The sequence below is a fragment of the Bactrocera oleae genome, chromosome 5, assembly GCF_042242935.1.
Source record: "Bactrocera oleae isolate idBacOlea1 chromosome 5, idBacOlea1, whole genome shotgun sequence".
NCBI lineage: Eukaryota > Metazoa > Arthropoda > Insecta > Diptera > Tephritidae > Bactrocera > Bactrocera oleae.
In genome coordinates, this window is record NC_091539.1 from 41,862,914 (window position 1) to 41,875,771 (window position 12,858).

The following is a 12,858-nucleotide window of genomic DNA, read 5'->3' on the forward strand; positions in this document are numbered from 1 at the left end:
ACGTTATCCTGATTAAAATAAATAACAAATTTAAATTCTACTGATTTTTAACTTTTTATTATACAAATCAAGCACTAACGTATATATTTATATAAAATTTTGCAAAAATGTTGCCTTTAATATATGCCATCTTAAGTAAAAAAATTGTCAAAATCGGTCCATAACTATTCAAGCCCGCAGATACGGACTTTGTGGGCCCAAATCCTACTACGAATTTTTTTTCGAAAATATCAAAGAGAATTCTTTTCTGAAAATATTGTGTCTTAGCACCCATATACCTAATAGAACTTCCGGCTGACTTTTATTTATGTATCAGCTATTTTGTGAGTTATCTTAATGAAATTGTGGGGGCGTGTTTTTCTAAGAATGGTGCATCTGGGTGTCGCCAAAATGGATAAAATCGGGTGAAAAACTACCCAATAACCCATATAACTAATATCAGGATTTTTAAACATCCGGTTGACTTTACTCCTCATATTTTGGTAATGGTCCTCAATGAAACTCAGAGAGCATTTTTTCCATTAGAAAAATGTAGTAATAACCTTAATTAAAAATAGATCAAATCGGGTCAGTACTAACCCTAACTTCATATGTAAATAAAATGATTTTTGTTATTTTTACAAACCTTATACCAACTATGTCAGTCAGTGTGGGTTCTTTATTTATAAAATTGCTTGAAAATATGTTTTCGAGTATACCTTAATAATAATGTTTTCCACATCATCTCAATATCTTAAATTTAGCCTCTTCGATTGAGTTTATATCACATATAGTATATCACATTTAAATATGTTTTTAATATAGTTTGTAACGAAGCTTTTTGCTGTGTTCAGGGTTCGTTACAATAAATTTGTAAACTGTGGGGCTCTTTTTACAAATCGTACTTTATTCAATTTACAATCACAAAATGGTGTCTTCCGCGTTGTAGTAGCGTCACCCGATGATATCGCTATGACAGAGTAGCGGTTTACGTGGCCCGTTAGCGGGTCACTATCACGCGGAATTACGGAGGGCAGTGGCAGCGGTCGCGATGCCAAGCGTGGAGCAGGTCAGAGGATCGACTCACTACCCACTTCACGCGTGACTTCCAGCCTTCGCACTCTTATACGAAAGCGTATACTACTCTGCCGCGCTCTGGGTGTGCTAAGCGGCTTAGGACGACTTACGTTTTGTGTCCTGTTGTGATGATGGCTTCGACGGCGATTCTACCGCTGCGTGAGTTGACACTCGTGTGTGCTACGACGACGACGCCGAGATGTTTCTGCCGGCGCTCGTGTAGGCTTAGGTGACGATGTGCTGCTACTTACGTTGTAGGCTTCGATCCCGATTCTACCGCAGCTCGTTTCTTGCCGTGAAAAAAGTAATACCGGACCACAGGAGACTGTGTTGGCGACCGAAAGTTAAGGGTTGAGTCGGTCAGAGGATCGACTCACTACCGAGCTCACCCTAAATGAACGGCGTCCACAACTCAGGACACTACAACTAGCCAGAGGATCGAGTCACTGCTAAGTCTAGTGTCGTGCGTTTGATCGCTGTTACAGTCATGTGTTGACTCCCTGATGATCGGCCTGCTTGCTTTCCGCCAAGCCGTGTGTTGCTTGCTCGCCCGTTCGCAACATGTTGTTTTATGATGGCGTGTGTTGCTAGAAGTGGCGTGGTTTTCCCGTTGTAGCCCAATACTTGTTGTGTTGTTTACGTGGCGTGATTTAACTGTGGTGTCGCAACATGTTGCTTTAGGATGGCGTATGTTGCTAGAAGTGGCTGTTGTATATGAGAACTTGTATACTCGCAGTGTTGTATTTATTTAACAGGGTGCGTCGTCATACGTTGTGTGGGCTAAATTCCGTATGGATATTTAGTTCTCACAAATTTTAGCTGCCGCGAACTAAAATATTACAATAAAACTAATTGAATCTATGATCTGTAATATAACTTGACAAAGTACCAAATTTGATTGTAATCCATTCAGGATTTTGTCGGAATCACGTTATTTTAATACCCAAAAATTGCCTTTTTTGATTGTCATACCAGGAGTGCCCCTTAAGCGCTTCCCATTGGTGGTAACGTTGGCTTCAGTTCTCAATTATTAACAAAACCAGTGTACATATGTTTGTTCTTCCGAAACGGATTTGTCTCATTACTAGCGACATCATTACTTTGTTATGACAGCTTCCAGTTAAAAAGTTAAGAAAGTATTTATTGAAATGAATTTATAAGTTTTCGTTCAAAGTAACTTTACGGTGACTAAATTTTAAGCAAAATATTTTTAATTTAAATTCCATTTGTATAAACAAAATTACCGGTCTATATAGTCTCACAAGAATACCCGTTAAAAATGCAAGTGAGGAGATGAAATTTGAAATTCGGTGAATGCGGTTAACTTACGCTCTAGTCCAGATGAAGGGGCAACTTCTCAGTAAGGTTTATTATATTTAAAGAAGCTCTATCGTTTAAGCCAGATAACTGCCTTAAATCGATAACTAGTTTCCTAAAAAAATATACCTTTCTGACTAGAAGCATTTCCATATCGGTTGTGAACCACTCAAACTAGTATTTAAAAATAGGATGCTTGAATATGTGATATTTGTAATAACGGGTGTTTTTTTAAGATGTGTGGTTTTCAATTAGACACCACTCCCTTCAAATTTGGTCCTTTTGTCAGCTGTTTTTGCTATTTCATAATGAATAGACTTACTCCGGAACAACATTACCAAATAAATGGTTCGGTTCGTCGTTGAAAAGTCACTATTTGGTAGGCTCAATGGGCAGAGAACCATGATTAATGACTTTTTCATGCAACATGCCTTATAGCCAACGAAACAATAAATTTATTGAAGGAACCTTTTGGTGTGCGCATTATCTCGCGTCGTTAGTCTGTGGCTTGGAGGCCACGCCGTCCGATCGTAGGATTTAACACCGCCAGACTATTTTTGTGGGGTTATGGGAAGTGGCTTGTCATCGCAGAGGAACCCGATGACGTCTTGGAAGAGAATATTCGTCACTGTGGTTGTAAATTGAGCCGCTCAGTTGAAATTCGAACCCGCCGCGGTCGTCACTTGCTCAAATATAATGGCGAACCCTTATCTTTATAATAATGCAGAATTCCGAATCAGAACATCACATTATATGCATCTTGAGAACAAAATGTAAAAAACACCCTTTATAAGTATTGAATTCAGTTGAATAACTATCTCCTCGCTTTCACATTTTTTTACAAGAGAACATGGATCAAACTCACGTGGGGACAATATTTTATCGGTTGAAAATGGCAAAATTATTGTACGAACTATTTTCCAAGAGTTCGGTACAATTTTCAAAATAGTTTATTTAGATGGATATAAATAAATTTTGAGTCTGTATATTAAATACATGGACTAAATCAGTACAGCAATGGCGCGGAAGAACTCAGAATGTCCTTTTGAGAAATGCGTTGCCTTTTCCTGCCGTTTCTTCCAAGTAGCAATCATCTTGCACGGAAAAGTTAACATTTTAACTTTTCGAGATATTTTAACCACGTGACCTTTAGTTCTTGAAAACAAGCTACGATTTGTCCTGATATATAGCATTAGAGAACTACTTTTGTTATTATTATTTGATGTATTAAAATCTGGGAACACCAAAACAGTATCGATTGGTTTCGTATTCGCAAGAATAAATTCGAGTGTCGTCAGTTAAGTAGATAGGTGCTTTTATAAATTGTGTCGAATCTAAAAGGAAAACAGTTTTTTGATACAAAAAGAGTTTGGGCGTAAAGACTGATTTTACACTACCTTTAAAAAATTCTTCTGTAAGGATAAACTAGTCTGATCACATGAAAAATTATATCAAAAGTCTGAATGTGGAATATTGATTTATGTTAATCGATATGAATTTTTATAGGCCCAACATTAGAGAGTTAGAATGTGAAGACCCAACTTTTTGTAACTTTTCAACTTTTTATAACTTCTTGAATACAGTTAAGCAATATTTCTATTCCTGTCTATTATATCATTGAATTTTTTTTAAACTTAAGTGTCATAGCACTTAAATTTACCCAAAGCCACGATGACAAATTGTATATGTGATATGCATTTCAAATTGTATGAAATATTTTCTTATAATTCAGGCAAAGCTTATGAAGATACGAAGACTCTTATTTTTATTTATCATAGTTATTTAACCAAAAACTATTTGTTCACACACCCAACCTGTTGTGCCTCGACAATTGACTAGTAACTCGCCGCCCGGTGGCTTTAAAGTGCCTTATTATCATATTCATAACTTATACACACCCAGCAGAAATGCCAAACGAATGCAGGAAGGGCAAACAAAAAGTCACGTCGGGCCAAAGAAAAGATGTATAATAGAAAAGAATAATAAAACAATAAAAGTTACACGCGACAGATCCAATAAAACTCTTTTGACTTACGGCGGCGCCGCAAAGAAGCGCTTGCAATAAGCACAAAGTAAAGCGCATGCGCGCCTCACTCAAACGTACCGGCATGTTCAAACGACCTGACTCGAGTGCTCAACTCATACAGCAAACCAAAAAACTGGCTAAACTGCTCGCCGGCGGCTTTTGGACCACGTTAAGTTATAGTTGTGGATTGAAAGTGAATTGAGTGGAAATAGGCGGTGCTCGAGCTTTTCGAAAGCTTCACCAGGGAATTTCTTCACTTGCTTCTTGCAATTTCTACGAAGACAAAGACGTTCAGTTGACGGTCTACATTCGTTCGGGGAGTATCGTCGTTGTGATAACGGTAGTGGCTGTCAGTGCGTGGATCAAGAGGAAGAAGAGAGAGAGAGAGGACCTAATAGTTGAATTAATTTGGTGTTAATCACATATCAATCGCATTTAAGCGGCTGTTAGAATACATTAACAAAAGAAATATCTTCGAATAGATATCGATTTTTTCTTCTGTTTGAAAATAAAATGCATAAGCACACGATGGACTTAGCTCTGGCGTTAAGTGCTTTGTTGGCACTTTCTTTCGTCGCAGCTGGTAAGTTGAATAACTGTTAAACACATATACCATATATACAGATAAAGTAATATATGGGAAAGATATTTAAAAAAATAAACAATTTTAAATAAAAGAAATAAAAAAATAGAAATAAATAAAATAAATTTAAAACAAATTGAAATAAATAGAAAAAAAATTAAATTAAATAAATAAAAGTAAATAAAATAAATATAATAATATAAAAAAAAATATTATATAATATTAAATTATAAGTATGAAAAAAAATTACAAAATAAAAAAAATTAAATTATTAAAAAAAATAAAATAAATTAAAAGTCATAAAACAATAAGATTAGATAAAAAATAATGAAATCAAGCCAATTGCAAAATACAAATAAATGAATTTAAAAATATCAAAAACTAATAAAAACTAAATAAAAATAAATCAAATTTCAATAACATCAAACCAAAAAAAAAACAAATTAAATGCTAAAATAAATTTTAAATAATTTACTCCAAGAGATACAATAATGAATTATGAAAATTTAAATCTAAAAATTATGCTAAATTACATCTTACTTATTAATTATCTTAAGTAAACTCTTTAAACCAATTAAAATTTAAAATTGTTAAAAGATAATGTGGAACCAAATTAATTATATTAATTAAAATAAATTGGAATAAAAAAATTTATAATGAATGAAAACTTAATTAAAAACGAACTAAACCCAATAAAATTAAAGTTAATTCAATTTTAAATTACAACAAAATAATTATAACTTTAAACTATAATCTACCTGAAATTGAGCAAGCATCGTGTTCTGTACGTATTTTATATTATATTTAATTTATTGATATCACATTTAAATTAAACTTAAACTAAAGTTGATTTGGGTCACACTTCTAATTTCAAACGAAAGTTAGTAATACTGAAATATATTAAATCAAATTAAATTAAGTTAAATTAAATAAAAAAGATTAAAGTAAATTAATTAAAAATTAAAATTCTCAACTTCAGTTGAGCTAAAAATTTTCAAAATTAACTTTGATTTAATTTAATTCAATGAAAATAACATTTTTACAATTTAAGAAGAAATTAAGTAATTTAATAGAAGCCAGTATCAACTTAATTATTTAAATTAATTTATATTTAATTTATAATATTATCCTTATTCAAACCACAAAATTGTACTAAATTTAAAATTAATTATTACAAAAAAAAATTTATTACCACAGAAAATTAAATAACGGGAAAAAATTATGTTGAATAAAAAAAAACTTAAACCAAAGCCAACAACGAACTAAATTTAATGAAGTTAAGTTAATCGAATACAAAGAAAACAAAACATATTTATTTAAAAAAAAATTACATAAATAAAATACAATTAATATAAATTAAAAAGCATTTAATTAAATCAATGTGACGAATTTGAAATTAAAATAAGTCAAAATCAGAAAAGTTTTAATAATTTATTATGAAATTGAAACTAAATTTAATTAAGTTAATTGTTTGTAAATAAAGTGCTATTTGTTTTTATGAAAAAAAAAAAAATTGTTAAATAGAGTTTTCTTTATTTTAATGAAAAATAAGGCAAATTTAGTTAAATTCAAAATTAATAAATTAACGTAATTTCAATTAATTTAAACAAAATTAGTTAATTAAATCGACTTAGTTAGAATTAATTATGTTCAATTTAGGGAAATTTTGTTAATATAATTAATTAATATCAGCGGTTTATATAGTAAACTTCATATGGTACAATACCGTAACTGCATGACGTATTGAACGAGTTCCGCGTATGAGGAATGCAACAATTTGTCTACGTTGCGTTTTTTCCATAGATTTCCTTACTTTTTGTTTTGTTTCGATTTGCTTAACACCGACGGTCGGCAGCTTTTTTCTAATGCTTGTACTATTTTTATGTTATTTATACATTTATTTTCTTATTTTCTTTTTTTGTGATTATTTTTTGTTTATTATTATTATTATTGTATATATTTTCTTGTAATAAGTAAAAAATGAGGCGACTTTCAAACTAACACCAGCCTCTTAACCGTTTGTCAGGGTAGCGCGGAGTATTAGTGCATGGACGTGAACTCTTTGTTGCAGCCACTTTGTTGTTGGTGTGGTATGACTGGTATTTCTTGATTTTCTTTGTGTTATTTCTTCATTTGTCGTCAGCTTATCTTTACTTTTTGCATTTTTCTCTGCCTCTTTTATTTTCCATATATCATTTGTCAGCTTGACGGATCTCAGTGAAATTAGGTAATACTTGTGCACGGAGAGTTACACACTCAGGCTCGCACTATCGCTCTTATATATTCGATTTTATCGACTCTTTCTCTTATCAATGTTAAATTCGGGCGCAAATATCGAACTATTATTAGCTGAAAGCTTGGCTCCACTTTTGTTAATGGCTATGTACATGGATACATACATCCGCATTGTACTTCACGTCTCATATGTATATCGCTGAATTTTTTCTATTGCATGATATTTATTTGTTTTTTTTTGTGGCCTATGGTTAATGTCTACATTATGACTATTGCTCACTTAACATTTCCTTGATGCAAAGTAGGGTTAATGTAACTGTATAGCTGGCAGCTGAGCGTTTAGGTACTTACATCTGACTAACTCGACGTCCTTGCTCAGTTAATAACATATAACTTTAATACAAAATATGCTCTGTATTGACTTCCTACTCCGTTTAACCCGTTAAAAGCATTTACTTGAGTAGTTTAGTGTCGCCTATATATCAGGCTTACAACATGTTGGAGTCATAGAAAAACTGTGGCAAGGTCATTTCCTTGAATTGAATATCAAATGGCTGGCCAATATCAATTGCAACAGTTTCAGTGTCAATGTCGCCATTTATATTCTTGCCTTATATATAATTATAAGTTTAACATAATTGTGGAGTATTCTTATTGCTTAACTTCTTAGACTGGAGGCTTTAACTAAACAAGCTACAAACAACAAATGCGCAGATGCTTAGCAATAGTTCGCTACTTTTAGAATAATACAGGGTACCTCAACTTACATTACTCAAAACAAGTTTTTTGCAGTGGTTTTTACCCAAGAAAATTAAGGAAAAAAATTGTGTGAATACCTGCGTTTGGATTTCTGAATCCGGATGCTTTGATCTTCTGCCATCTTCAGGAAATACTTAGACTCATTAACAGATAATCATACTGTTTGAGACAAGGAGTGCTTTCTTTCATTCGGGCAACATGACCAAGACAGCGCAGCCGCCAATGAGCTCAAACAGCTTATCATTCCATCAAATCCAATACTTACCTTTTTCCACGTGTTGGGGAGGGCCAAAAATCCTTCGAAGAACTTTTCTCTCAAACGCTCCTAAAGACTGCTCATTGTTCGTCATTGTTTATGGTTCCTTCATTACTTCGTTTTTCGATGTCAGTGAAACGTTCTATAAACTTAAGAGTTTAACGATGAAAAATAATAATTTGAAAGCTATGTACGTAAGACATATTGATTGTAGAGCTAACTGAACTGCTTGTAAATTCTTCGGGAATATGTTACGTTTTCAGAACCCTGTTGCATTTAAAAAATTTTATACTTTAATAATATGCCGATACTAGAATATTGCGGATAACTCTACGTGGGTTAATCTGTCGAATTTCAGCGTCCTTTTAACCTCAAAAAATTTTAAAAATTAATTTCTTATTATAATAAAATAGTAATATAACCGTAAAAATGTTAAGTCTATTTAGCATAACCTCAAGTACTAAAGGCCGCATTCAATAAAGAATATATCAGCAATTTGTTGAGATTGCAAAATTCTTCAATTTCAGCAGCCGTTATAAAAATACTAGCCACAACATGGCGCAGAGCAACTTTATTTCTGAATGTCAAATGGTTATGGCAAAACAAGTTTTACAAGGAACAAAAAAAACCTCGAAACGTTTATGCGATAATTTTACAAAGAAAATCCACCACATATATGTATGAATTTACGCAAGTCTTTTCGAATGATTTCTCTGGAACAGATGCGGATGCTAACAGACATGTATTGAATAATGCAAAATGCCTAAAGAACACGCTCGCCATGGCTGTAATGCAAATTAGACAACAACAACGACAGCAAGAGTAGCAATAATGGCTTTGAAATGGAAAAATATTATTGCAGATGAGCTGAAAACGAAACTGAATGCCAATCGAATGACAACAACAAAGACAACAAAAAACAAAAGAAGTAAAAACTGGTAAATATATAGAACCGGTTAATTATGCAAAGTTTGCGTCTAAAAAGCGACACACGCTTAAGCGACATGCGGTTAATTATGATGGCAAACTTGTCAGAGTGATTAGCGCTTGCAGCTGCTAGGCGGGCGGGAGTGAAGAAAAAGAAAATAAAATGCTTTTAGTTATAAATAGCAGCGAATGTCACAATAACGGGTGCTTAATGAGCGCTTAAAAAATCAAAAAAAAAAAATTATATATTTTTAAATTTTTTTAAATAAATTAATTAACTTTGGCATGGCTTAAAATGATGTAAAATTGGTTTTAGCAGTTTTTGCACGTTCGGCCATGGTCAATAGCACGGCTGCCACATGCAAATGCGGCACAAAATGCAAACGAACGCCAAACAGTGTGTGCAAATAAAATATTGCCATGCAACAAATCATGCAACGTCACCGACTAACAGTCGATAAATCGTAGCGCCGCTGAAAAGTGAAGCGATAATAAAGCAATAAAAATTATTTATGCTTTAGCCGTGGACACCGAGCGTGTGCGAGCGTGTCTATATGTGTTTTGGCAGCCAAAAGAAAGTATTAGCCACTACAACAACAACAACATTTTTTTTACATTTTTCTTATGCTTCCGTTTATGTAATGCGCTTACCACTAATACTATTTATCGAACGCATATTTGTCTGGCGTGCGCGTTATTTTAGGACTGGCCGAAGGCAAGAGCGCGGGCCTTTGAGTGTAAAAGAAAAAAGTTCGTGGCCAAATGCGAGCTTACAGCCAGTGATAGTCAGCCAAACACGAGATATATATTGTTATTTATATGCATATATATATATATTTTTTTTTTTGATACACATAAAAGAAACATACATATACATAGAGATCAACATACATATGTATAGATTATGCATATATGTACATATATGCATAAAATACTTGCAACTGTGTATCGATTAGCCTGCTTGTCGCGCTGTCGCACTCATTCACTGCCAAAGCTGCCAATGGCAACATCAAGTGGCTCGTTTGCGCATGCGCTCTCCAATTTCTTGTTTTTCATTTAATTTTTCGATTTTTTATATCAACAACTTTTGCTTTCGTTCACAACAAGTTTGCTTCATCTGTCAGCTGGCGTGCCCAATTCGGTTGTAGTTTATTTCGGATTTCTAGTCACACAGCTTCCACTTTCTTTGTGGCCCGCTGCGTCTAGCCTTTATCTCTTCGCAGCTTCGCGTATTTCTATACTTCTTCTTTATACTTAATGATTATGTAAAAGTTATTGGTGTTTCGCTTTTGGCTTTGCCGCTGTTACTGCCCACTGCCTTACATATCGCTATAAGCGCACGGGTCTTTCATTTGAATATTCGGCTCTCCAAGCTTCAGTTATGCGTTGACATACATATTTTTTTTGATTGCCGCTATTGTACAACTGTCAATATAAATTTTATGTGTTTAAATCTTGCAGTGTGAGTTGCAAAGTTAGATGATACCGTTACTAAATTTGCATTTTGATTATCACTAGACTCGTTTTATTGTAAGCGAGTACCAGAAGCATGCGCAACGCGGTTAAACTTTCATTGAAGACTTTTAACCCGACTGGCAACATCCCAGCTTGCAACGAAATATTTGGACTATCATGTTGGTTATTAGTGTTTTGAAAAGTATAAACTTCTTTCTTTTGCAAATGCTTTATTTTTTATTTCCTCGTATTGCAATACTGTATTTGAAGTCACTTATTTTTAATAGACCCTGCCCAGCTTGGTGCAAATTAATCGAGTTCGTATTATAGCATGAAAATGTGCCAATACGAGTAATACGTTAAATTAGCAACCTACAAGTATGTGACGTCATTTAAGATAGCATCGATCAACAAAAGACTAAATAGGTAAGGAATTATAAATTATAAAAGAATCATATAGCGTTTTCATAAAAAGTTCTTCTCAACCCGAATAAAGTGTATTCACACAGTTTAATGCGAGACTAATTTTGTATAAAGAGGCTTTTGCTGAGCAAAAAGTTCTATGTAGTCTGTGTTTATTCACTTTTTGCAAGATTTTGCGGAAAGGTCTTGGTTTGCGGGCTTACCAAATCTAACTCGTGCAAGAATTGAAACCGAACGACTATCAAGCGTGTCGCACGTTCGGTAAAATGGCCATAAAAGATGGCCATCACAATTTTCGCTTCTTCTTGAAAACCACATGTCTAAATAAACACTTTTTAGATTCCAGAAAAAGGTTAGAATATAAAAAAAAAGGTTAAAGAATATCATCAAAAAAACTGAACACAGTATGTATTATATCTTCACAGGAAGTATTTTGTGGGCTCTTTATTGATTTTTTCTGACTTTCGTGGAGCTTTAGAAGTTAGCTTTTAGCTGGAATATTATTTTTTATAACTAAACGGAATGTTGTAAAGCCAAGTCTGGAAAACTACAGATAAACTAGAACTTAAAAAATTTCTACAAAGGACCAAGAATTTGTTTATAGCTTCCTCCTATTGTAGAGCAATGCTCTTCAGTTTTTAAGAGCATAAACACAACTTGTAAATTTTTTCATATATGATTTTAGTGCAAACTCAGTTCTGTACTTTTCACAGACCTATGTGTTAGACCCACAGTTGGGTATGGATGTTAATAAAAGTGTATAGCTTAGCTCCTTTCTTCGTTCCTCGTAATAATTTTTAAAAACTGTTTTCTGAATAATATGCAAATCTTGCAGAAGTTGTATATGTAATTTATCTTATTTAGAATGTCTATATTTTTGTAGTTTTCTCCCTTTTCCTGCTCTTATATAGAACCAAACTCATAAAATCTGACTTTTTTATATAAATTAATATCGCTGCCATATGACAAGCTAAATATTATTCAGTGCTGCGCTATATTTAGCTGGATCCCTATAAAAAATATTTTTAATATTGTATATAAACTATTGTGAACTAACTAAACGGAAATGTCAATAGAAAGAAGTTATTGTGAATGTGATTTAGTCAGAGCAAATTAAAAAACGAGCATACCAAATTTGCTTGCCACTTTTAGTATCTCTCTTAAAGCTACAAAAAGTCCGGCAGCGTAAATATTGCTATATCTGCGGCGCACAAAAGTATGCAGTAAAAATGTGGTTTTCTTGCGCAAAATATTCCGGCTGTTTGTAAGTGATATCAAAGGTTTTATGGTATGCTCCCTTTTTGTAAGTTAAAGAACATGCTTAAAATACATAAAATTGAGAGTAAGAAAGACTTCGCATAAAATTTATTTTCTTACACTATCTACTTGGCCATTGTTGCAGTGCCTGTGCCTATTTGTCTCACTTATTTTCACTTACTTACCGATAAAAGTAATTTCTCACACGCCTTGTGGCATAAAGGGCAGTGCAAGAAAGGTGTTCAGTGCAATTCCTTCTTTGCACTCTTCTTCTTCATTTTTTACCTTCATCCACATTCAACTCCATTTTGCGTTTGCCTTGAATGCAATTCTCCACTATAAAGGCAAAATGTATATATGTACAACCGTTGCATAATTGACACCCTGTATTTAGTATACCCAGTGAACTCCTCCGCAATTTCGGCGAACATACTAGCGATTGCACAATGAATGTTGCACAAATTTTATGCAATTTCCAATGAATATGAGTATCAGGCTTCAATAAAGTGCAGTTTGTTTGTGTGTGCATGTGAATTTAACTTTGATATTTTACGTCGATGACTG

At 33.3% G+C, this 12,858-nt stretch overlaps 1 protein-coding gene across 2 annotated transcripts in view; it reads left to right on the top strand.

Annotated features, from left to right (window-relative positions):
- Positions 1–12,858, top strand: part of Cda4 (chitin deacetylase Cda4) — a 135,520-nt gene that overhangs the window by 40,618 nt on the left and 82,044 nt on the right. Inside the window, exon 1 of one of the 2 annotated variants that reach the window (XM_070110450.1) lies at positions 4,682–4,982. The exons of the other annotated variant lie outside the window; for it this stretch is intronic. Coding sequence (XP_069966551.1) covers positions 4,913–4,982 — 70 coding nt within the window. The 5' untranslated portion in view covers positions 4,682–4,912. Of the gene's footprint in view, positions 1–4,681; positions 4,983–12,858 lie in introns of those variants that run through there. 2 annotated transcript variants of the gene reach the window in all.